Consider the following 25,649-nt stretch of genomic DNA (forward strand, 5'->3'; position numbering starts at 1 on the left):
GCTAGTAATAACAGTGTAAACATAATTCTTCTTGTGGCAGGTGTAGGCGTGGGGCAGTCTCTGGGCACAGAGTGAGACACAAAGGTCTGCAAAGCAGACACTAGACATGAAAAAGAACAGATTTGTTCTTGCTTTATGATTCAACTGCATTTAAAAAAAAAATAAATTTAAAAAAAAAAATCTCAACCTGAATGGAGCCATAAAGTTGAAGTAAAGAAAAAGTTGCACTTGGGCTTATAAGAAGATTCCATGTTGTCAGTGGTCACAGGGCAATAACTCCAAGGTATGAGAGGCTAACTCACATTTCCACTCAGGTGTGAAAAATAAAGCACTTTTTAGAATTTTTACTTTGCATTACAACTAATAGGTCTGTTTTCCTATTGCTTTGTATTTTTAGTACTAGACACCTAGATATCCATGCTATCTTTAAAACAGATTGGTATCGTGGGAGCAATTAGATGATTACATATCTTAGAAAGAAAATACAAATTAAAATATTAGAAAAAAATCACATGGGGTGGAAAATGCCTTGTTATGATACAATAGCATAAAAATTCATGGAGAAGATAGTAAGCATTCTTTCAAAAGACAGCTCTTCATAATTATTAGTTTTGTCTAACAAAAGACCAATAACTCCTTAAAGCAGACTATTATTTTCTGACTCTCACTTATTCTTATCTACATTTCTGTAGACTTCAGCAAGATCAAAAAGGAAAGTCATACAAGAATATTCTTTTTTAAAAATAGGTTACATGTACTTTTAATCCAGCCAGTCAGACTTCTTATGACCAATTTCTATAGATAAAATAACAGCTTTTCAAGTTTTTCTCCACTGCTCTTCTCCTTCTTCCTGTTGAGTGAAATACTCATGTTAAACAGGGTCAAATCATTGCTTCTGTGCTTCTGAAGGCAAAGCTGTGAGTGGCAATATGCATAATGGTGCTGCTGCATGCAAACCCAACTGCAATAATAAGGAGGAACATATTCCACTCCCATTTCTTTCAGTTACCATGATCTTAGATGTCACTTGTAAATGTTGTAGATAAAATATTCAGACAGAAATATGATTCTTAAGGTACCCGCATGGGTGAAGGTTTTAAACTTTAATAGTTATCCTGCCAGCTGCAGAAATGAAACTGGCTTTGATTTCTGACCTGAATAAATCAATTTGAGCTATGTAAAGCATGGCTTGCTTGTGCCAAGAAGCTATTTCTGTCCTTTTTTTTGAGTTTGTCCATGATGCAAACCTGAAGGCCTGAATGGCCTGTAGGACCATGAGGATGGGGTGAATCATGAAGAGCACAGATAAGCTGTGCCTCTTGCCACATCTGTGTTTCAGGTGGGTGGGGCTGGAGCAGTGGTACCCAGAGCCTTTCCCCATCACTGAGCACCACCAGGAGCCCAGAAGCTGCTCTGATGCTGATCAGCAAACTGCACTGAAGGTCAGCACCCAGCACAGCTCAGGCACAGCCTGCAAAGGGCACTTCTGACCCCTAAATGAACATCTCCCCCTTTTCAGATAGGCCACTTAATGCACAATTCCTGTAGCAGTCATAACATCCATTACAATGAAAATGTGAATTGCAGCTTAAATTGAGGGTGTGAATACACACTGAATTCTAACAATGTAATTGAACATACCTGGTTGTACCACATTACTCAGACATTTTAATATACTTAAACACAGTTGGGCATTTTCTCCTTTAGCTTAACTCCAAGTGCCACATCTAAGATCACCTCTGGAGAAAAACACCTTTATACTTTTGTGAAGAGCTTGCAGCAGTATCAGCTAGCTCAGTATGGGATCATTCCCCAGCAGGGCTCATCCTGCTGCTCTCACAGCTCAGCTCTCACCTGGGCTGAGCTCCATGGGAGCCTCTGGCTGTCAGGAGCTGCTCAAAACTCAGCCTTGATGGAGAACAAACTATGAAACCTTTTTTTAATGGTTTTATTGCCTTCTTGGTTAATTATCTGCTCTTGTTTGAGCAATTACTGAAAAACACTGAGGCATATGGTTAAATAAATTAAAGAGTAATGATAGCTGTTAAAAAAAAAAAAATTGGAAATTTTCAATTTTTCACTGTTTCATGGAGAAAATAATCTATTATGTGCAATTACTCAACTCTCTGACAACAAAAATTCTGCCCCCTGCTAGTTAATGCAGAGTGAATCTGTGCAGGCAGCCTGAGCCAGGGGACAAGAAATCAGCCTTTGTCACTGACCTGCTGCATGGCTGTGAGCACATAATTCCTCTGCTCCATGCCTGGAATTCCCTGTTGTGGAATGTAGGGCTCAGGGATAACAAGTGCTTGACACTGCTGTTCTGGTGCTATGCAAACCAAAACACCCATCCCTCCCCCAGGCTTTACTTAGCTCTTCCCCCTCAGCCATGCCCCCAAAATAGTAAAAGGTCCAGGGATCCATGTGGCACTGGAAGAGAGGGGATGTGGGGACCCAATTTCAAAGAGAACTGAGGAGGCAGAGGGGTCAGCTTTAAAACATTGAGAGGTTGTCTCAAGGAGGAAAAGAGCCAGTGGCTTTTTTTGGGGGGGGCTGAGCCTGCACAAAAGCTCATCAGATGGTACATTTAACATCCTTACTGTCCCCCTATGCTCTGTTTTGCTGCCAACACTGGCTCTAATCAGAGAACAGTAAATTCAGGTTTGTCTATTCTGGCAGTTCTTCCTAAGTAGTCATGTGGTTCAGAAATGGGAAATTTGCTCTTGATCTTAGCTGATAAATCAAATGGTAATTCATGTAAACCCACAGAGTAATCCTTTAAAAGACTTCAAGTATCTCTTGCTTGACATATATTAATTGCATTTCTATCACAGTGACTGAAAAGACTTTATTTCCTACTCACATGAACAAAAGGCAACAAGATGCAAAAAGAGCATTTTTTGTCCCTCATTGAAGGAATTGTTGCTAGTGGTTGCAAGCTACTAAAAACACATGTAGTGAAAATTGAAACCACACAGTACAGCATGAAAAGCATATTAACCACCTCAGAGGGAAAGTGATGGGAAATAACAGATCCCCTTGGGACCATGGGAGAAGGTATTAAAAACCACAAGGATGATGTCATGGCACTTAAAAAAGCCATGACAAGTCTCAGAATCACTAAAGGAATGTCAAGGTTTCAGCTGATTCTTTTAAATTCTTTTCCATGACATATTTACCAAGTTGGGAGAATTTAAAATGAAACCCTCTACTATATGTGGGAAGGTGTATACAACACTTGGAAAGCCCTAGGTCTTATGCATTAGGTGAAATTCATCTGAATCTCCTGTGTACCTCAAAGATCCTGAATTAAAAGCTGGCACATCTATCTCTTCCTGGCTGAGGAATCATAGCAGGATTATCATTGCATTAGTCTTTAAATCCAAGGGGCTAGAAACCCTAGTAAGAAACACCTAGCAAGAATTTAAGTGTGTTGCTGCCAGAATGTTTGAGAAAAGCAGTGGACTTGGAGGAGATTCAGGAAATCCTAGGTGCTGTGTTCAAACAGATATTTATGAATCCTTCTTACAGTACACAGTATTTTCACCTAATTTGTACCTCTAAGAAAAGGATGAAATTGCTGCTGAGGATAAGACACTGGTGAGCACAATTACCAGTGATGAGCAGCAGGACTTCAGAGAGAACACAGCTGCCCTGACAAAATCCAACCCTTTATTTCACTTCTTAGAATCACAATTGAGCAGAGGCAGGGAGTGGAGGAGATGTAATACATTTGAGTGTAGGAGGAAAAATTACTTCCCTGAGATTGGTCTTTATAGCCACAAACCACTTGAAACCCTGTCTGCTATACCCTGGGCCTTGGGAAATAAGTTAAACCTCCTTCTGAAGCAACACATTTGGAAAGATGGATGGACCCTTTGCTAAATATAGCAACCTCTCAGTCAGAAGGTGATGGTTCTTTCATAATAGTCATCAAGAAAAAGGAACCTTATGCAACTTTTCCACAGAAGAAGAAAGAGCTGTGTGAAAATTATGAAAGCATCACCAGGTCTATTCAACAGAGACAAGAGAAAAATCCAGGAGAACCTTCTGGGGAAACACAGGAAGGTGACATAAACAGTAAAACTCTTGCTTGTAGGGGGAGCATGTGGAATGGGAAAAGAAACAACTTCCAGAATTATCTAAACCAAAATGTCAGACTGGAGGAGTAGTCTCCAGAAAAGAACAACTCTTACTTATTTAAGCTTATTCATTAGCTCCTGGAAATGAAGAGAATAGGGATTTCTCCCCAGGGAATGGCAGAAGGATCACATCCAGGCTGCCTGACCCCTTTCCACCCAGCAGACATGCCCAAGGCAGATCTCTTGTCTCTGAGTGGGAGTCACTCAGCCATTCCTACAAAACACCTTTCCCAAGTCCCTTCTCTGCTGCCTCACCAAACCCCTGCCCTTTTCATCCCCTCCAACCTGGCAAGTTGTGTAAATATTTCATGAGCTGCCTGCATGCATTCCTGCACTAAAATCTTCCTAACAATAGAAGCTGTTATTACACCATTAGACTACATCCTGCACAAGGTCATTCTGTTTTTCTTCCCTCCTGTCCTCCCAAAGGGAGAATGCATTAATGGCAAGGAGAAAACAGTTGCCTGCAAACAGCCACAAGAACAAGAAAATGGTGTGTTAATTACCAGCACTCATAATGTCAGGCTGAACAGCATTAAAAACAGAAAAGCAAATTTGGATTAAAATAGTAAATATAATGATGGTGTTCAGTCTCCATGTCCAGAGTCTATGAACTGCTATTTCAGCCATTATGGTTATGGCAAAAGAAAATGACAAATACTGCACTGAATTACAGTGAGCAAATGGCAAAGAGTGTATTCTTAGTGTTAACCAAGGCTTATTTCACAGGATAGAACAAAAGGATCATGAACTTTACCTCTTGTTGCCATCATTACAACCAATAACACTCCCAACAGCTCTTTTTTTAGGGGCTAGAAATAATGTAAGGCTGAATGAATGGAAAGGGAGGGGAAAAAATTGCACAAGGTTCCCCAAACTGTGATTATGTCAATTTAGTGGAGCTATCTTCCTTTCTGAAAGGAGATTTTTCCTGAAGTACAAAGCACATCATGAGCATATATAGGAGCACTGCAATGGTGTTCTTACAAATAGAACTTCTACTGAATACAAGCAATGCTCTGAGAGCTCTGTGTCTTAGCAGGGAGGCTCTGCTTACTCTGAATTGGTTAAAAGGGCTTACATTTATCTCTAAATTAACTGGATGTAAACTAGGAGTTAAGAAATCTTTGGTTAAGTGGGCATGAGTGCTCACTTCTGCTAAACTCCCACTATTTTGATGGAATCTGCCAAATAAGGTAGTCATCCCTTTAAGCAGCACTAAGATTTTTTTTTTCCTAAGAAAAGGAGTTAATAATTTAGAAAGGTTTTAATACATCTTTTATATTTTCCTATTATATTGCTACAAGGATCCTTCTTCCAAAGGCTTTGTTCAAAGTAAGACAGCACTGACTGTGTGTGACCAGGGAAAAGAGAATGACATATACTGCAAAATACCTTCCTAAAAAAATACCAGGGCTAAATAAATTGGTTGTCTTCAAGTTCCTTATTTCAAACACGCTTTACATATTTCATGATTGTGAGATTGTAATGACTTACATATAATTATATTCAGAAAATGATTAAATATATTTCAAATTTAGTTTGAACAGACTGATTTCTTTCTGTAAACTAAGATACCTTTAACTAAACACCCAGAAAAAATGAGACCATCTGCATGGTCTTCCCCTGGGCATTTGTTTACATGTGTACATTTAGTTCTAGATTTTGAATTTACTCTGAATTAAATGTGACAAACCTCTATGTATTTTCCTGCAGGTTGATAAATTACTGGAAGGCATGACATCATTTAGGTTCAAGGACCCCCACCACACATACAGACATGTATGACCTCAGGTACTGCTGGAAACCAGAACAGAATGCAGAGCTGGGGGGCTCAGCAAAGCCTGCTGCACAAACAAAATGTACCAGGATCCACTGAAGGAACTTTAGAAAAAAAAGAATCCCTGCTTTCCATTCAGAGGCCTGATAGAAAGCATTTTATGCAGGAGGTGAGAATTGTGGTTGCCATTGCTCAGATGTTAACAGCAGCACGACGATGTGCTGCCATCAGCAGCAGGAGCTCAGCCAGGCTATTAAGAGCTGTAGCTGGCAGCATTACTTACATTTTGCAGCTGGACTTGGCTCTGTGCCACACACTCTGACTTTGCCATCATGCTGGAAGCATTCAGGCTGTAGGTTTTCCTATTCTGCGTTTCTTTCAGCTGCTCGTGGATTTGCTTTGTTTGTTTCCTGCAGAGGGAAATAAAACCCATGTAAGAAAGAGCTCACTTGATCTTCTGCTACAGCCATGATACTTTTACAGCCATATCTCCCTTTGTTCAAAACTTCACTGAGTTAGATGAGCCAGCTGAGCTAATTCACTAAGGTCTGGTATTTCAATGCAGCAGTTGTTTCCTGGCAAGGCTTAACAAAGGGGGAAAAAATATCTTCTGTTTTAAAATACCTTCTATTCTCAGATTACTCTAATAGCATGCTCGTTGTGCTAGCACAGAGTTTTGTAAGATCATCTATTGCATATTTAACAATAGCTTGCAAGTCAGTCTGAATAATAACAAAAAAGTATTTTGCTCTGATTTAGAAAAAAAAGTTCTGGCAAATAAAACAGGCACTGGCCCCTGCTGGCTATAAAAATTGATGGAGCATCAAAGATTTCTGCTGGCTGATTAGACTTGACCTATAACACATCTTGTGTAGAGCAGCTTCTGCTTATGTGCTTAAACCTGGAAAAAACATCAGTATGGCCTCTGAGGCCATGTTTTTGACTTATCATACTATAATCCACCCTGTCAGAGCCAGGAATACCACTAGATGAACCCCTTGCATTATTCAGGAGATAACTATACTGTCAGCAAAGACTTTCTGTTTCTGCCACACTATACAGAGTGGGAGTGACAAACAGATTTTAAGTTCTGTACATGGGAGAGGATATGAGACAGCAAACTTTAAATATTACTTTTGTCTTATGCAAAAAAGTTCTCTCAGCTGGGCAAAAACTGTTAGCAAAACACATTTAAGGTCCTGTATCACCTTGTTTGTTTGCTGTTGTGATAAGTTTTATCATCTGGGACTATCAGTTTTAAACTTTTGGTTTAGTATAACACAATGTAAGCATTTGCTTAAATTCAAGAAATTGTAAAGTACCTGCTTGGAAGTATTTGTTACAGCTCATTTCCTGAGAACAGGTCATAAGCCATAACAAACCCAAAACTCTCAGTACTTCTTAGGCTTCCTACTTGCATCCTACTTTGAAGCAAATGGAAAGGAATGAATTCAGATTGTAGGCATGTCACAAATATGAGTGGCATGTCTTGAGTATTGCTAGGAGCTCAAAATTAGTAAAATTTATGAATAGAGGTAGGTGAGGAAGTAATTTCTCAAGCACAAAAGATTTCAAAATTTTCTTTAGGCAGAAGTTGTAGAGTTAATATTGTAATAATCTGAATAGATACATAATCTGAAGGAATATAATGTCAAATTAAATTAGTCAGTTGAGTCTGAAACATCTCTCTTAAAAATGTTTTTAATATCCACTGATTTTTGAATCCAATAAAATGGAACAATTTAATTTGTAAAATGTCTAAATGACCTCTTCATCTTCTCACAAAATTCCAGAGGACATTCATAAAAGCAACATTAGCGTTTTTACGAACAACTATTTTCTGTCCAGCTAAATTACATCTGAGAAAATGATCCCATCTATTCCTGTGTCCTGCTGGAAAACCAGCCTCTTGCTTGGTGTCTCCAGAATGGTTATGGAACCTTCAGGAACTTTTTGCATGACTTCATGTAAGGTATGAAGAATGATAGTGAAACATGACAACAGCTCAGACTTTGGGAACCTCTCATATACATACAAAATGACAATTTAATCAGGAAAAGAGCAAAACTATTTTTTGATTTATTTAGAAAAATAAATAGAGTTGTTTCTGTATTTATAAACACATGTAAGTGAACTGCAAAAAATTCAGCTTCATTACTGCAGTCTTTAACATTACAATTGAAATTCCTGAAGGCAATTTGCTGAGAAAAACAATCCAATCATTCACTTCCTTTTATGTTCATGCAACCTAACATTAATATCAGGTTTATGCATATTCATTTTGCCAAACTATAGGATGCACGGCTATAAAACTAGAAACCATTAATAATTCAAAGTTACTTGCTGATTAATAAATTTATTTTATACTTTTTGTTTTCAAAACAAATGGGCCTTTTGTGTTCTACTTTAGAATTAGTTGGCAATGAAGTGTTCTTACTTCAGCAAGAAATAAAGTCACAAGTCATTTGTAAAAGTCTAAGCTGTAAAGGGCAGCCCATTACTGTACTTTTCATCTGTTGCTAACACTTCCAGCACTTTCTTGATTAACCTAAAAGGAATAATTGGAAGGGCATAGAGTTTAATTATAGTCCTAAACTTTCTCAGATTGAATCTATTTTAAAAAAGGACTTTTAATTCAATGGCATATAGGGGAGTGCCTATTTCTAGCAGCTGGTATTACAGAATTGTCAGACTAAGTGGGGGTCAGGATCTTCATGGAAACCTTTCTCTTAATGGATGCACTATTCAGAGTTTCTATATCTGTTAGCAATACTCTAAATTTTTTGTACGCCAGTGAAACCCCAAGATAACTCCCATGCAGGAGAAATTCTCTGACAATTCTTAAGCACAGTCTGATAAAGTAGCTCCCAAAAACCTGCTGACTAAAAGCTAACATATGACAAGTGTTGAGGCACTAAAATTTGTTGGGTTTTACACCCTTAAGACACTGGCTAATGCCACATGTACAATTTTACCTGGCCTCCATCAGACCCAGCCCAGACACTTTTATTTCCTTTTGGACAGCACCAGATGGAGCCACAGCCAGGGTGTCAGGGACTGATCAGTCTCCTTCCATTACTGCACCTGTGCACTGGCTGAGGCTCCTGATGAACCAGAGGTGCTCATTTTCTCATAACTCTCCCAAATCCAGCTTCAGAGCCTGGCACCAGCCCACTTCAACTCTTCTCAGTCACTCTCATATTTATAATGCAGGCAGAGCCCCAAACCCAGCACCCCCACCTGCTCCTGAGCTATGACACTGTTGTGCTGTAAGCTCCTCTTTCAAGTGTTATCTCCACTCATTATTTTCAGATTTAGCTCTCCTCAACACCTCATCAGAGCCAGGCTGTTTTCCAGCTGCTCCAACCCAGCTCTCACCACTCCCTACAGCAGTGCAAGACCAAGAGGGGCTTTCTGAATAACAGAGGGGCACTGGGAATAACAGAGGGGCTCTGTGAATGACAGAGGGGCTCTCTGAATAACAGAGGGGCTCTATGATTAACAGAGGGGCTCTGTAATTAACAGAGGGGCTCTTTATTCACAGCATGCTCACTCTTTGACTGCATGTCCTTCCTACTGACAATCCCATCCTGCCTCTTCTGAAACTCTCTTCAGCAGCAAAACCATCAATCCTTTCCAGGAAAATTCTCACTCACTCTTTCTTACAAGATGTGTAGATCTAAAATGCATAATGATATTTCTAATGGCAGTGCCAAAGAACTAACTCAAATCTTCACTCATGACCTACCCCTGAAGTTTGAGGGGAAGAAAAAGGGCTAAAAGAAGTCACCAGGTGGTGACTTTTTTTTTCCCTCCCTCCTGGATAGAAAGGTCAATTTTCCTAAATAAAACACAATCCTCATTAGATTTTCTAAACATTAAAATAAATTCTAGAAAGGGGAATTCAGATAACATTCAAACTACTAAACAGTGCCAACCTTCACATTTTTGATGCTCAGCCACCCTGACTAGCCTCAGGTACTTTTTAGTATTGATTTGTGTTCTCTCATTTACTCCAGCTGAACAGGAATGAAGGATGAACACCATACAGAACATATTTATTAATACAGGAGAACAGACAAGCATGTCATGTAACTATGCTATAAAGCTTTTGCAACTCAGATTACACACATAACAATAAATATTATAAAATAATATTCACTTGGGGAGAGAAAAGCATAGAGTGGACAGTATTTAACTGTAAAATAGTTTAGTCTAGATGATTTCACTATACTTGGATAGGTTAAAGTGCTTCTGTGTTACTCATACTCTCATGCATCTTTATCAAAAGGCTTCTGTATTAGCTACAGTTTACAGAGGATTTGTTTCTGCATTTTTAACTTTCCTTTTGTTCCCTCATACAGAAATGGACATTCAGGGATATGAAATGAAATGCAAAGAGGAGATGCAATGTATAAACTGTCATTTTCAGAAGAGCAAAGTGATTATTGCACTGATAGTAAAAGACACAAAATTATTACTGTCAAAAAACAAGAACTGGATACGACACAATCTTAACTTTTGAGGAAACAGAAAGAAGAACACACATTGCTCCTGTTCGCATTTTGGGGAGGACTCAGCGTAGCCTGCTGCAGTCAGCCCAGAGACACCAGCGAGTTCAGAGGGGAGAAGCTGAAGAATGCAAGGCTGTGGGAAGGACAGCAGCCCAGCCCAGCCCAGCAGAGGGAGGCTCTTACTTTGCTCTGCAGTAGAAGGCTGCACACAGCAGGGCCACCACGACGATGCCGAAGACGATGCAGGCGATGGACAGCACCTGGCGCTGGTACACCTCCTCGCTCTCTGCGGGAAAAGCACAGTTAGGGAGCACAGGAAACACAGGGGCATCCAGCCCTCTGGGGACAGTCACCTCCAGGGCTCTAGGCACCACCTTCACCGGGTTATCCTCCAAAATGAGCAAGGCAGCTCATAGCTGCTGAAAGGTTATTTATTGCAGAAGCACGTTACTCTCAAAGGCACAGTCACAGACATCAAAGTCCATGCTAAGTTTTGGTATAAAGTCCCAAACAGAAATAGAAGCTGCTCTTGCTCAAAGGTCCTGGGAAGCTGGTGTTGTTGCAGCAGCTCCTATCTTCTTCTTGGGTGTTGACTGATGATGGTAAGCAAAGGTAAAAAGAAAAGCAATGGCAGCAAAAGCAGAAAAGGTGATGGCAAAAGCACCAACTTTTCTGAATACATACTCTTATACAGAATCCTCCCAAACAGCTCAGACACAAACTCAGAGCACCACTCCTTAACCTATTAGAATTTTAGTTTCTTAACCTGCCAGGTTACGTGTAGACTATGCATACAACCTAGCTTGTTCTATCTGAAAAATGTGAGCAGTATTCTTGCCACAGCTCTGTTATGTCTAAGCACCATCTACAGCTACAGTCCTGGAGCCTCCACTGAAAACATTAGTATGTTTTTCAGCCTTCAATAGAACTTGCACTGCAACTTTGGTATCTAAACCTTTTACTTACTAAAAGCATTAGATCTCATACTAAAACTTACTGACTTACTTATCCTAAAACTCAAACTTACACCTCTACCTTATGTGTGAGTAGCTTAATACACTTAAATCCAAAGATTTTAATTCAATCCCTGCACTCTGATTTCTCTCTAAAGAATTCAGAGACCCCTGACTCACTGATTCCAACATGGCACCTCATGGTTTCACTCTAAATAACTTTAAAACAGAAACAGAATGAAAGTAAAAAAAATAAATAAATAAATAAAAAGGAAATAAGGAGAAAACATTCATTCATGACAGCAGACATGAGCTAATAAGCAACTGGAGATTCACAACAGCTCCTTAAGTGTTATATTTTATGTTTATTCTTCCAACCACTTTGCTAACACGCCAAACAGACTGCTGTTTTTAAAGGTCAGTTTCCCCAAACATGCAATGTACAAACCAGTGTTTTCATCCACGTATCCCAGGTGGAAAGGCAGCATGTGGGACTGCCAAAGCACAGTACAGCTGACAACCCCACATTTCCTCCCAGGCTGGAGCTGCTCAGTGCAGACACCCCATGGATGTGAACACCAGGCACACACATCAAGAAGGAGGCAGCAGCTCCAAGTTTGTAACTCTCAGGTTCACAACAAATGTTCTATCAAAACACCAAGGTAAATCCAGGCAAATCACTAAAGGCTATGTTCAGTATCCTAATCAGTGTTAATTATTAATTTTTCAAGAATGAATATCATAGCGCTGTTACTAAATATTTGGAATCTTAAACACAACCATTTGTGTCTTAGGAATCTCAGCTCTTTTTTTGTAAGCTACTAAAAATAAAATTACAGTATCAAAACTTGATTTCTTACTTACTTGTCTACTTGCTGTCTCAAACAACACCCCAGTGATACAGAAGCCACTCCTCAGGTACAAAATGTCCTCAGCTTCTGCTGACATTTCCCCATCATTTAAATTTGAAATTCTAAAAGTTTTACTTCTAAAACACTATCTTAAAAATAAAAAGAAGCCAATAGACTTTTCACCTGTCTAAAATGTAACTGGAAAAATTGCAATTCAAGAGGAAATCCTGTTTGCATTGCACTAAAACTGATTCCAGTACAGCTTTAGGCCTGTTCCTCACTGGGAGCTACAAAATCTGGATCTAGACTGAAAATCCTTACTGGCATTGAAATAAATATTTGGGGGTTCATGTATTTTGTTTTATTTATTTGTTTGCTTGTTATTAAAAGCAGTTGGGCAAGCACAGTTGCCCACCTTCCATTTCCACAGTAATACACAAATCTCACAAATTTGAATTCTTACATTGACACCATCCCACTGAAACTCATTCAAAACCTCCTCGTTTCAGCAATTGTTAACCTGTTCTGCCTGAACACTGGCAGCACCTACTGCCTAAGCCACAACCAAACCATACCCAGTTATGAACTGCAGTTTCACTCTAACATTCTACACAAATAACAATTTAAAAAATCTGTTTAGGAAAATAAACTGATTTAAGTAAAGTGTACAAATAGGCTTAATTTTGATTTGCTTTCAACAGAAGTCCTCATTAAATACTTAATTTTTTCTCTTGCTATTTCTTTTTGAGAAATTGTGAGTTTAATGCAGCTATGTTCTTTTGTCAGCCCTAAGTAATAATCACTGCCTTGTCAAAGATGCTTTAGAATTAGCCTTACCAAGATAAAAGCAATTCAGAGAACACACAATATTATCTTGCTGAAACAACTATGTGAAGATTTAGGTCTTTTGTGTAGTCATATTAATCCCTGTCAACAGCTTTCAACACACACTGATCAATATTTTCTTTCCTTTTTGTTTACTTTGTACAGTGCATATTTAAAGAAGTATTTATTGATTAACTGTACTCCATTTCTTAGACAGCTTTGTTAATTTCTTACATCCTTTAAATATCTATTTATGCATTGGATTCCACCATTTTTGTATCCAACATCTTAAAATATAATCAGTTCTGCATTTTCCCATTCTCTAAACTTGTGCATTGGCTTTATTTAAAATCCCCCTTCTTACTAACAGCAATGCAAAAGAGAAGAATGGCAAATTCCTTCTCCTTTGCTCAAGGATTTGCATCAGCTGGTGCATACACTTATTTACATACTGAAACTAACTTCACAAGGTAAACTGAAGTGTGACTGAAATGGTAAGTCTCTCTTTATTCACATATATTCATATATTCCTTGTGAAGTACATCACCTCAATTACAGCCTGTTGAAATAAATACTCTTGGGAGAGGATTCCTCATTTAATGAGCAGCTAAGAAAATATTTCTGCTAAAAAGCAAAATATAAACTGCCATGGATATTCCCAGATAATCCACTTGAGGATTAAGGCTACAGAACATGAATTTCACCAAGCATTCAAATTACAAAAAATACACATCCTCTACTGAGAGAAATACAACCACAGTGCTGAAAAGTAATGTAGTAAACTGTTTAGATGCAGACTATTTGTTTAATATAAAAATTATGGAAAGAAAGGTCTTCTCAGAACATAAAGACAAGTCAAACTCACATGGAACACAGTGCCTGTTGCAAGGCTGAGCTCCTCAAGTCCCCATGCACTGTGTGCCCTGTTGTATGTGGAGCCCATTCTCAATCACGCTACTGATTGTTTCTTATTTTCCAAGAACAAGATTTTCTAACTTATCTCACTTGTTTGCAGCTATTAAGAAACACAGAATGACCACCAGTGACCCACTGCTCACAGCACAGTTAAATTTCACATTCATCATGAAAAAAAAAGGTGTTATATTCCAGGTACTGGGGGTTTGGGCTTTTTAATTCTCTTGCTCTTTAAAATTTACTCTTACAGGCTGTACCCTGTTTGCTTTATGCATGTGGAAAGACCCACTGAAGCATACAAATACATCTTGAGAGGATTAAAAGTGTAGGACAGACTCATTTTTCTCATGACTGTTATTTCTAAAATATATGGTAGTTTTTTCTTATTGTATGTAAGCTGAAACTGGCCTCTTCTTTGTGACTTCATTATAAAAGGAAGAGTGCTTGTACAAGGTACTTGAGTATAATTCTAAACATATTACTAAGTAAAAAAAATCAGTTAATTAAAACAGATAATATTAGGCTTTGTCAGCACCTAAATCCAAAATACCAATACCAGCCATAATCACTGCATCCTCGTGTTCTATAGTGTGTTTTGAGCTGAAATATCTTTGAAAGGTATTTCAAATATGAAGAATAGCACTGTGCACATGGCCTATACAAAACAATAACAAAACAAAAATAGTAACTTTCCCCCTTGTGCTTATTTCAATGGCTTTTGAATAAAATCTCAGTATGATCACAAGCATCACAGAGAATAATTACTGACTATTCAAACCAAGCCAACTGGGAAATTATGGCATTTACCATACAAATGCATTACTTAACCTTTGCTCTATGAAGAAAACCCCCCCATGATAAATGTGCAGATTAATTTTTTTTATTATTGGTTGAAATTTTCACTCCCAGCCCAAAAAGCACAAACCCTAACAGCACCCAATATCCCCCTACCTTCCTCACTCCCTTCTCCTAAAAGGACCCACTCTGCATTACTGCAAGTAACAACACACTATAAATAAATACAGGAAACCCTTTATCTTGTCATTGGTACACATGAAACCCAACAGCTTTCCATGTGCACAGAGCCAGCTTTTCTTTAGTAGATTACAAGGCAGCATGCAGGCAAGGCTTTAGGTTTGGTTTTCTTTTTTTTTTTTTTTTGGTTGGTTGGTTGGTTTTTGTTTTTTTTTTTTTTGTCCCCATGCATGGGATCTTTGCTGTGACCTCACTGCCTTGTTTTTGCCCTGCCCATGCCTTTCCTGCCACAGCTCAGCTCCACATCCTACTGGAATATCCTTCAGAGCCAGAACCTCACTTCTGCACTGAACCTCAAAGGTGTCACTTGGCACTCACACTCTCTTTGGTGTCCAGCAGCCCCAAAGTCCCACAAACAACCATGGAGGAGGACACATGGAAACCTCATCCACAATATCAAGATTTCCAATAAAATACAGATTCCCAAGAGTAGTTACAGCATGTTTCTAATATACTGAGATTTATATGTGAGAAGTACTGAACTATATACAGCATTCTAAATTTAATTCATGAAAGGAATAAAAAAAGCCTGCATGTTCCACAAAATCTGTGATTGCCTCAGCATCAGCCATTCCCCTCTCCCAAGAGCTTTCTCTCTCCTTGCACTTGCAGAAACCTACTGTACAGATTCTCTGCCATATGCTGTGGCTTGTGCTAAGGCACAGCAAAACGGCTGAGATGCCACAAGGCACAGGTCACAAATTTATTCTTTGACCTTGGCTAAGTCAAGACCCAAGGATATTGCCTCTTCCACTGCAGAAATTAACATGACAAAATGTAATATAAACATATTAACCTCTAAGGGAATGAAGTCTTTGCATATACATGAAATAGATAAACCCACCCCAGACAATTCTGTTCCAACATCTTTAAGAGCATGTGGATTACTTCACATAAAATATAATGTTTTTTTCTAAGCCTCAGCTACTTTTAAAAGACTGATTTTTCTTCCTTAAGACTTTCTTCTGTCTGGATAGAATTTCCCTTTTAAAAGGGATTCAAGACACTTAGGTCACCAAACCAGAAGTAGAATTTTTTATCTGCTATTGTTTACAGAGAGGACAGAGTCAAGGTTAATTGCACAGATTCTCATCTCAGACTGGAAAAAAAGCAAGCTGACTTCTACTGGCAAAAGTTCATAAAACATTTCATGGTTTTAGCAGTGATTCTCTCTTGGGAAGAGCTGTTCGATAATTCTGATTGCAACAAAGATGAACAAAATCATTTTCTTCTACTAGTGGAAGGTCCACAGCACAAGGATCTTAATGAAAGCAAAGTGAAATAGATGCAGCCCATTATATATTACAACTGCATGATATTTACATTGTTTGATTATTGGCATTTAACACTGGAGAGATCATTTCCTGCACACACAGAAGAGAGAAAAGGAAAGGATGACTTCAACATGTGTGTCTGACCTATTTTGAATACTTGATTCTACAGTGTCAATGCTACATTGGCACTGGTTTCTCATGAGATCAAAAATGGAGCAAAGAATTAGGTGTAACATTACAGACTCATGATAAGGGATGCAGAGGTATGTGCTGTAACCCTGAGCCTGAGCTCTCAATTTTAGGTTGGTGAATGAAAGGAGGAATGTGCTTCAAAATTACTGCAAAAAGTAATGAAAAAGTATCCTCAAATAAAATGAGCCAAATGCTGAAGGGTTACCTGCAAAAAATCCCCCCAAAACCCAAACAAAACCTTACTGAGTTCTTGGGTTGTCTGTGGTTACAGAAGTAGTAATGGTGCCAATATTCTCTGAAGGTACTACTTGTTAAAAAGTGAAAATTTGATTAGTACTTTTAAACAGCAAGATCTTAATTCTGAAGGTAAATTGATTTTAACTTGGCTATCCTAAGAAACTATCTTCTCTGTTTATCTGCAGGGAACTTTGGGATTTGTGCCAGCTACATCCAGAACTCAAATCTAACAAACTCTCAAAGCCATATCTAAGCACATTCACTGCAACACACTCATTAAATTTTAGGCTTGAGACAGCCCCACAGGAAGCTAAGGGATGAGAGGTTACTTCTTCCTTGCAAGAAAAATTTTGTTACAAGTTCTTTTGTATTGACGATTTACAAGTAAGACAAACCAATGCTATTACCAACTTAATCTATTTTCATTTTGTTTCCAAGATGGATAAGGTCAGTCACTAACCAAATTCACTTCCTAAACCTCATCAGTTCTCTGTGTGCCAATGCTAATTTTCCTTGCTGAAGGAAAATTTCCTTGCAGTTTTAGAATTTATTACAGCAATTCTAAGTTTCTCCAAGACTTTCTACTGTTGCAAAAATACAGCCAGTATGCCAACCTGTAATACATTTCCATTATATACTAATAAAAATTAAAATTACATACGAACCTTTCTTTTTATCTTTTTAATTTTTGATACAACCTGAATGTTTTAACTTGAGTTTTCTAAGTATAAGTGAAAGAGAAATATGAAGGCCATTCTTCCTCCCTCCCCAAAGTTAATTTTCAGTGTGGATATAAGAGAATAAATTTATCTGGGTAATAGAGGCTGACAGCTAAAAATCTTTGGTGATATTTTAGACAATGAGCATGCTGAAAAAAAAACCCTTATGATAAAAGGGTAAAGCTGTCTAAGACTGATCCTCTGGCAGCAATCTTCCTGCCTGCACTTTTGCTGATGTGGGAAAGGAATAAGCAGCTAAGAAACAGCCCCCTAAGGAGCAGGAGTCCCACAGGAGAGAAACTTGAAAGCTGTTGGAGAGAAAAAAAAAAAAAAAACGCTAAAAGATCTGAAAAATTTCATTTCCATTTTACATTAGACCACTGTTGAGGACATTTCTGCTAAAATGCATCAGGGCACTGAAGAAATAATATCATAGTAATAGGATGTGAAATGATGGGGCAAGCAGCTAGACCTAAACAAGATGAACTCCTGCCCTAATCACACATGAAAGCTTGCAGATTTGAGATATAAATCTAAAGATCTGTGCAAGACCCCCCTGGCAATGAGGACTGCACATGGCCCTGTGTGCTGTGGTTCTGCAGCAGCTGAACTGTACAGAAAAGCAATGAGCAGCTCCAGGCAGGAAAAGCAGGCAAGCAGCAGGCATTTATAGAAACTCCTTCCCTCCCTCCCAAAACCCCACATCATGTCTAAAATGGAGGGGTGGCACCCCACAGAGCACCTATGGTTTTTGTCATCACAGGACAAAAATGACACTTGTCACTAAGCCCAGCACCCCCAGCCCAGTTACAGCCCAGGAGCCACCAGCTCTGAGCCCCAGGAGCAGCGCAGCACCTGCTGGCCTCTGAACACAGAAAGCTCTGCCCTGGCTACCAAAAATGAAAATGAAATAGAGACTGAGGACAGCAAGAGGAATTAGACACTGTGAATATGAACAGCCAAACCTTTACAGCACAGTGAGGCAGGACAATTATCCCCCTTATTCTTCCACTGGGAAGAAACTTCAGAGGCCAATATCCCCTCTCTGTGTGCTTTTGCTTTGTGTGTGTTCACACTTGGGAGTGCTTTTCCTGGGATGGTGACTGAGGGGAGCAGGGAGCATCCACCACAAATGGGACAGCACCAGCAGCACAGACCCATGCAGTGACCAGAAAATTAACAGCAATGGAGTAATACCAAAGAAACCACCTGCAAAGGCACACTGGAAGAAAATATTACAACTGTATGGAGATTTGATTTTTAACTAAATAACACTTTTTCCAGAAGGAATTTGTTCTGGTGAATTTTGTTTCCCCAATGCTTAGGTTTCCACATACATTCTTGCAGGATATCAATTATTTGCCAGGTCCTAGAGACCTTTCAAACCATAGATTTCCCTAAAAAGTATTATTCATGGGATTGGTCAGGCTGGTGGGGTCACCTGGCCCAACCTCCCTGCTGAAGCAGAATCATCATGGCACAGGATTGCCTCCAGCTGGTTCTCCTGCTCACTCCCTGACAGAATGTGTGAGCTCCAGGATTCTGTGTGAGCCTGCAGTGTGTGTGTGGGAAATGTGCAGTGTTCTGCTCCAGAATGACAACTCACTCCTTTCTCCTATCGATTTTGTCTGCTTTTTGGCACTTCTCTACATCTTCCCTGATTCTGTTACCTTCCCTTCTTATCCTTATTTTTCATTCTAAATTTTATAACTACACACAGTTCTGCACTTTTAAAATGTCTTTGCTACCACATATCTCTCCCACCATCAGTATGAAAAATCTTTCAAGATGAAACTTTTATTCTGCCTTTCTTCTTCTTGCACTATGACCTTCCCTTTCTGCAAAGTCCATGGTGAGCTGAGCTTTCCATCTCCTGAGGCCCTTGTTCAGCCATACATTGTGCTGGCAGCTGGAGGAACCAGAGGGAAGGATATACAGATAGAAACTCCCTGCATGAGTTACTGTAGAGTTTATCAAGGTTCCTGTAGGATGTATACATATATATAGTGATAAATCCAAGGACCATGAAGTGCAATAGGCCCTGGAAAAGTGACATAATCGTTCTATATGTAACTCCATAAAGGTAATTTCTGAGAAGTTTATTACATAAAAATATTATGGCTTTATAAAGCAATAGCATTCTTTAATTTTGCTTTAGTAATTCCTTAGCTGATGAGGGTTGTTATTCCTAAGATCTCAAGCATCACTAACACATAATATAATAACATCTTAATTTCCCAGCTGATGTTTTATTTGATCTCAGAGCTTGCATTGCTTCTATCAACAAAGCCCTGCCACTGGAATTTCTCCCAATATCTTGCTCAATTGCTAGTATTGAACATTCCACTCAAATCTCAAGCTAACCTCAGAGCTGCCAAAGTGTATTTGACAGTTATTGTTGATGGCTACATTGTCAGGAGCTCACAGCAAGTCAAGCAATATCACAATTAAGTGCCATTTCTTTTGACTGCTACTGTTTTAACCAGGGTGCATTTATAGATTTTGTTTTTTACAAAAAATGTGGTGAGAGCGGTGACAGGACAACCACAGAAAAAAATGATTGTTAAAAACTCAAAACATATTTTGCTTTTCATACACTTAAACAGAAATGTGATGTTCTGCCTGGAGGGCTCTGGAGGGTGAGCACTCAGGGTAAGGACAAGGGCTTAAGTCAGATGCAGAAGATGTGACAAGGGACTCTGTGTTCCCACTGAAGTACACAGTTTCTGAACAAGGCTCTGCAGGCACAGTACTGTGTATTTATGCACTGCCTTCTCTTTGTTCCAAGCCTCACCTTCCCACAAGCCAGCGCTCAGGGATGATGTGACAAAAGGAGAGACTGACAGAGTGTCCTTCACACAGAGCCCTGTGCCACCTCTGCTCCCCTGAAGCCACCTCCACTCCCAGCTCCCAGCTCTGTGGAGCACTGAAGGACTGGATAACTCTGTGCACATGCCTTGTTCTGCTGACTGCCCCTGCCTGCTCCAGGAGTGGAACTTTGAGATGCAGATCTGGCTCGGTGTCCCTCACCTCTACACTGGCATCCCCCCACCTTGTCACAAAAATCCTTCACTCAGCACAGAAAGGGCATGTTTGCTCACTGCAGCACTCAGGTCTGGGCAGGACAAATGATCAGAGAGAAGCAGACTGTGCTGCCAGGGACAGAAAAGTAAATATGGTGACTGCCACCAGCTGTGCCCTTCCTCCCACCCTGCAGTGCTCTTGCCCAGCTGGGCAGGCAGGGGCTCAGAGCCCAGGCTGAGCAGCAGTGCTGGGCTCAGGGAGCCCTCAGCCCTCTGCATGTCTGGCAGCGGCTCCAGCACTCAGCCAGCAGCAGGGATCTGCTGCAGGAGCCTGGCAGGGGCTGCAGGCTGGCAGCTGCTCAAAGCAGCTTGTCTGGGTGTGTGACTGCTGGGACTGCTGGCTGGGAGCCCCACCTCAGCCTCTGAAGGAGGGCATCTCCATCTCTAGCAACTGGCACATTGCATGACAGCAGTAATGCACCCTAATTGTGCTCCTAGCCAAAATAAAGTCCTTACAGTGCTTGAGAACACAAGAATTTCTTATTCTTGTAGTCCCCTTCCAGTCCTCCCAACTGATATGTACAAACCCAAGTCCAATCTCTCTGTATTATGGATTTTAAATATGTGCAAATTGCAGCTCAAAGGGATACAAACACTTATTTAAAGGCAAGCAGGTACATGTACAAGTTATGTAAACATTGTACTACCCTTCAGGAGAAGATAAACTTTGGCCACTCTCTCCTTTACTAAAAATACACAGATACATTTTTTACTAATAGCATTTTAAATTTCAAAATTCCTTACATAGGCTTTTTTTTTCCCCAAAATTCCATAAACTTGCCACTTCAAAAGGATTCATGGTTACATGAAGCCACAACATAATTTTTATAATCTACAGAATAATAAGAAATTAAATGCAGCAATAGGAAAAGTATTTTCAGAATGACACACATAATGACTTTAAAGCTAAAAGTGACTTAAAAAATAAAATAAATACCAAATTATCTCTGGCCCTGAGGAGGTTATTGAGAAGAAGGAGCCAGCAGTGCAGGGTAGTTGATAAAACAAACAATTGGAAGAAGTTTCCCACTGGGTGTGAGAAGAAGCTCATCCCATGAGCACAGCAGGGTGCCCACTGAGCCCATGCAGTGCCCACCTGTGGGATCACAGAACATCCTGAGCTGCAAAGGACCCACCAGGATCACTGAGTCCTGCACAGGACCACCCCAGGAGTCACACCATGTGCCCAAGGGCATTGTGCAAAAGCTTACTGAACTCAGCCAGCCTTGGGGCTGTGACACTGCCCTGGGAGCCTGTTCCAGTGCCCAACCACCCTCTAGATAAAGAACTTTTTTCTAATATGCAACCTCAACCTCCCCTGACACAACTTCAGGCCATTCCCTCAGTCCTGTCCCTGTCACCACGGAGCAGAGATCAGTGCCTGCCCCTCCTCTTCCCCTCACAGGGAGTTGTGACTGCACTGAGGTCTCTGCTCAGTCTCCTCCTCTCCATCTGGCTTCCCCCCAGGGCCCTTCTCCATCCTCATGGCCTCCCTGGGGCACTCTGTGAGTTTTATCTCTTTTACACTGTGGTGCCCCAATCTGCACACACCACAGAGCAGAGCAGAGCAGGACAATCACTGCAGGTTTTTGGCTGACTGTGGAGCTCCTGAATTATTTTCTGCCTGCATGAAGGAAGCAGCTTTACACAGCCACTCTATGGCAAGCTGAAGGACAGATTACACCAATGTGAAATGTCTTCAACAAAAGCCTCTCTGGTGGCACCAGTAATAAACATTTCTACCCAGACTGCCTGGGTGGGTCTTACAAGCCAGAAGCTGTCATACACAATAGTGATTCTGACACCACAGGGCAGCTTCTGATGTGCTTTGGAACATTTCTGGTCATGGTTTGTATCTAAAAACTGCAAATGGAAATGCTGTGCCAGAAGCAAGCACTACCTCTGGTTATCACATTTTAGCACAGTAATGGCCAAGTATTTCTGGCTTGTGCTTTACACACAGCCCTTTCTGCATTGCTCAGCCTCATGTCTTTTAAAAATATCCAGATTATCTTCTGTGGCAGTCATGATGGACAGCTCTCAGCTACAGCTCCTGAGCCTTGAACAAACACTGCTGAAACACCACAGCCCTGAGTGAATGAAAACAGCTTCATGGGAACAATCAGCAGACCTGAGGAGGCTGAAGAGAACAACTCAAACAATATGAACAGCAATAACCTGCCCTGCTTGGGCTTGCCTGTGACCCAGGTTTCCTTCCTGCCTGGGTGAGATATTTTGGAGAGCTTGGGCAGCACTGAGAGACTGAGGGTGGGCAGGAGGCAACATCTGCTGCTCTGCCATGGCCTGAAAGCAAAAGGTGAAAGAACACCAGAGAACTGACTGCAGAAAACTGTGCCACCTTCATATCTTCCAGCAGCTTTAGATAGTTACATCATCAATTCAGGAACAATCCAGTTTGCAAAATTATCAAGAAAGCATTTAGGTAAAATCTCTGCACATCATAACTGTCTTTGAAGTTTTCCTTTGCTGTCAGGTGTTACAAAAAACAAAGAAAACATATTGCAATATCACTTTGCTCTTCATAAATCCTCTTTGAGAGCTCCTATCTGTTTTGCCTCTCTGAGCAGGACTAGAGAGGAGATTCCTCCAGATGAACCCTTTCTACTCATCATCTTTTGGGTATACATCTTATATCCACTCTAAGAAACAATCAGAAAACAACATGATTCTTCAAGTTGCCAACATATTGCTACCATCAATTTAATTTTTAACAATACTGTCAGAGAATGCAGAGGTGACATGCAGAAGTGGTGGCTATGAACTAAGATAAATGAACTTAATAAAATGCTCCCAAGAAGTTAAGGATTCATAGATTCCTCAGCTGCTAGCAATAAATGAGACATCCAGTCTCAGCTTAGATATCTTTTCCTCTAAGCCAGTTTTGTTTATATGTGTGATATATATCAGAAATATGTATAAATATGTGTTTATACTATGTTGATAGTATGGGAACCTTATTCAAGAACCTTCAGACTGACATTCCTCTGGCTTCTTCTCACTTGCAGCTTTTATTAAATCTTACTGGGTATTTCCACCTTGTTTAGACTCATTTTTTAATTGGAAACATTTAAAACCAATATTTTTTATGGATTAAAAAATCTGTGAAATCCAGCCGTGAGGAGCCTTGCACAGAGTAAATCAAGAATTGCTAGAAATAGTGGGACTCATTCTGGTCTACTTTGCAATATGCATGAAAATTAAGGAGTAACAGAGTAGAAACACAAGAACAGTCATTCAGGTGTGAGGTGTTCTCTTATATTTTGTCTCAAATGGTTCTTATTGAACCAAAAATCAATTTCCAGGTATTCTTGACTGGCACAAGGAACATCAAATGTTCCAATAATGCAGAATTAGATCTTAGAAAATACAGACAAGAGAATCAACTCCCACCTACGTGTTCCAATTAGGCAAAGCCTTCATTGATCATTGATCACACCTACTGGGAAACAACAGATTTCAGCTCACTAAGAGTATTTTCACACATGCAACTGAAATATTTGCCTAAAGATGTTTTCCCAGGCAGGAGCTCTGACCAGACATTTTGCAAGGAATCAGAAATTCTGACCAGGATGCTTTCTGAATACACAGTGTTTTTATGCTCACCTGTTTCCTGCTCCATGTTTTATTGTTATCAGTCTCATAATTGAATTATGTACTAAGTCATTCCTCCCCTAAAATTTTTTGTTTGCTTTTAATTTTTTGACAAAAACAGCATTATACTCTGGATTTTCTGAAATCAGCCTAAATTTCCACAACTTTATGAACCAAAATATGTCCTGCAATGATTTCTGACCTGTATTAGTTGAATTTATAAACAGAACCATGACTGACATCTCCATCAAATGCTGTGAATGTCTCCAAATTCATCCAGTCCTAGAGGCCATTTATGGGATGAACTTCAGTAAGTGACTGTGTTAAAGTGTATATTTTTGCTTCACTGGATTCAAAAGTATAAGCCAGTCACTAGGAAATAATAATTCAAGGGTAACTCTTGCAGTAACATTTGTAGCTTACTATCAGATTTATCACAGTTTTTTAATAAAGATGAGTTTGAATGCTAAAAAAACAAAAATATATCCAAGACCTGTTTATGGTAACCAAGGCCAAATTGTTGAAAAGAACCCCAATTATTCTTAGTAGAATAATTTTATGATACAGAACAGTTTGCTTCAAAAGGTCTGTGACCAGGATAGAGAGGAGTTATTGGCTGATTCTGCTCACTGAAGTCCTTCCCACAGGAGAAAATGCTTTAAATAGTTGAGAAAGATACAAGGATTTTTCAAAAGAGTCCTTAATTTTTATAAAAGCTAAAACAAAGTGCAGTGAAGGCTGTCATGATTTCCCTACCAGGCAGAGAATAGCCACAACCCAGAAGTAGAAAAGGAACTTTGGAAATGTTTCTGAAAGAATCTCTGAAAAATGAATTTCCAAAACTTTAACATCCAACAGCACAAAGATACATGAAACACCCTCCAGATGCAAGATCCAAATTTACCCTGGATCAAACCTCACCCTTTTAGTCTTTCTAGCTTGGTGTTGGGCTCACTACCAGGTAACTCTTCCAGAGTGTCTGGGAAAGGAAACAGAACAGTGAAATCATCCTCCCATCAGGGTGTTCAAAAGTCTGTGTAAATTCTTCTGAATCCCATTGCTACCCCAACTATCTTGTTTAAGTTCACGTGGTTGCAATTGCATACTCATGCTAGGATTTTCCCCAGAGCTTCCACAATGGTAAAAGAACACTCAGATCTTGTTAATTAATCTTTAATATGAAATGGGTTGAAATTGACAGAACAAGTTTGTGGCTGGCTAGGTACAAGTGATATAAAACCCTTCCCATGAATAATGGAGTGGAAACATCTGACATAAAGAAAGCCTCCAAGTTTAAATATCTGTCTAGAGGCATTTGGGTTTGCTGCCTTTCTTTTTTTTTTATTATACTTCCAGAGCCTAAGAATAAACATTTTCAGATTCCAATTAAGAGACACATGTAAGTATTTCCCTACTTTAGGGAATTAGCTAGAGAGAGGGATGAAATGATTAAATATAAGAAGGAATGATTTGAAGAAATGGGAAAGACTTGATTTCTCAGAACTTCCCACATGCAT

At 39.7% G+C, this 25,649-nt stretch overlaps 1 protein-coding gene across 1 annotated transcript in view; it reads right to left on the reverse strand.

The window, feature by feature from the left end:
- The window catches only part of NRG3 (neuregulin 3), a 328,974-nt gene that overhangs the window by 12,667 nt on the left and 290,658 nt on the right, over positions 1-25,649 (reverse strand). The window contains exons 5-6 of the mRNA XM_056494846.1: positions 10,620-10,722; positions 6,206-6,332 (exon numbers count right to left, since the gene is read on the reverse strand). Of these exons, the coding sequence (XP_056350821.1) occupies positions 6,206-6,332; positions 10,620-10,722 (230 nt within the window). The remainder of the gene's footprint in view (positions 1-6,205; positions 6,333-10,619; positions 10,723-25,649) is intronic.

This window comes from Oenanthe melanoleuca, chromosome 6, assembly GCF_029582105.1.
Source record: "Oenanthe melanoleuca isolate GR-GAL-2019-014 chromosome 6, OMel1.0, whole genome shotgun sequence".
Taxonomy (NCBI): domain Eukaryota; kingdom Metazoa; phylum Chordata; class Aves; order Passeriformes; family Muscicapidae; genus Oenanthe; species Oenanthe melanoleuca.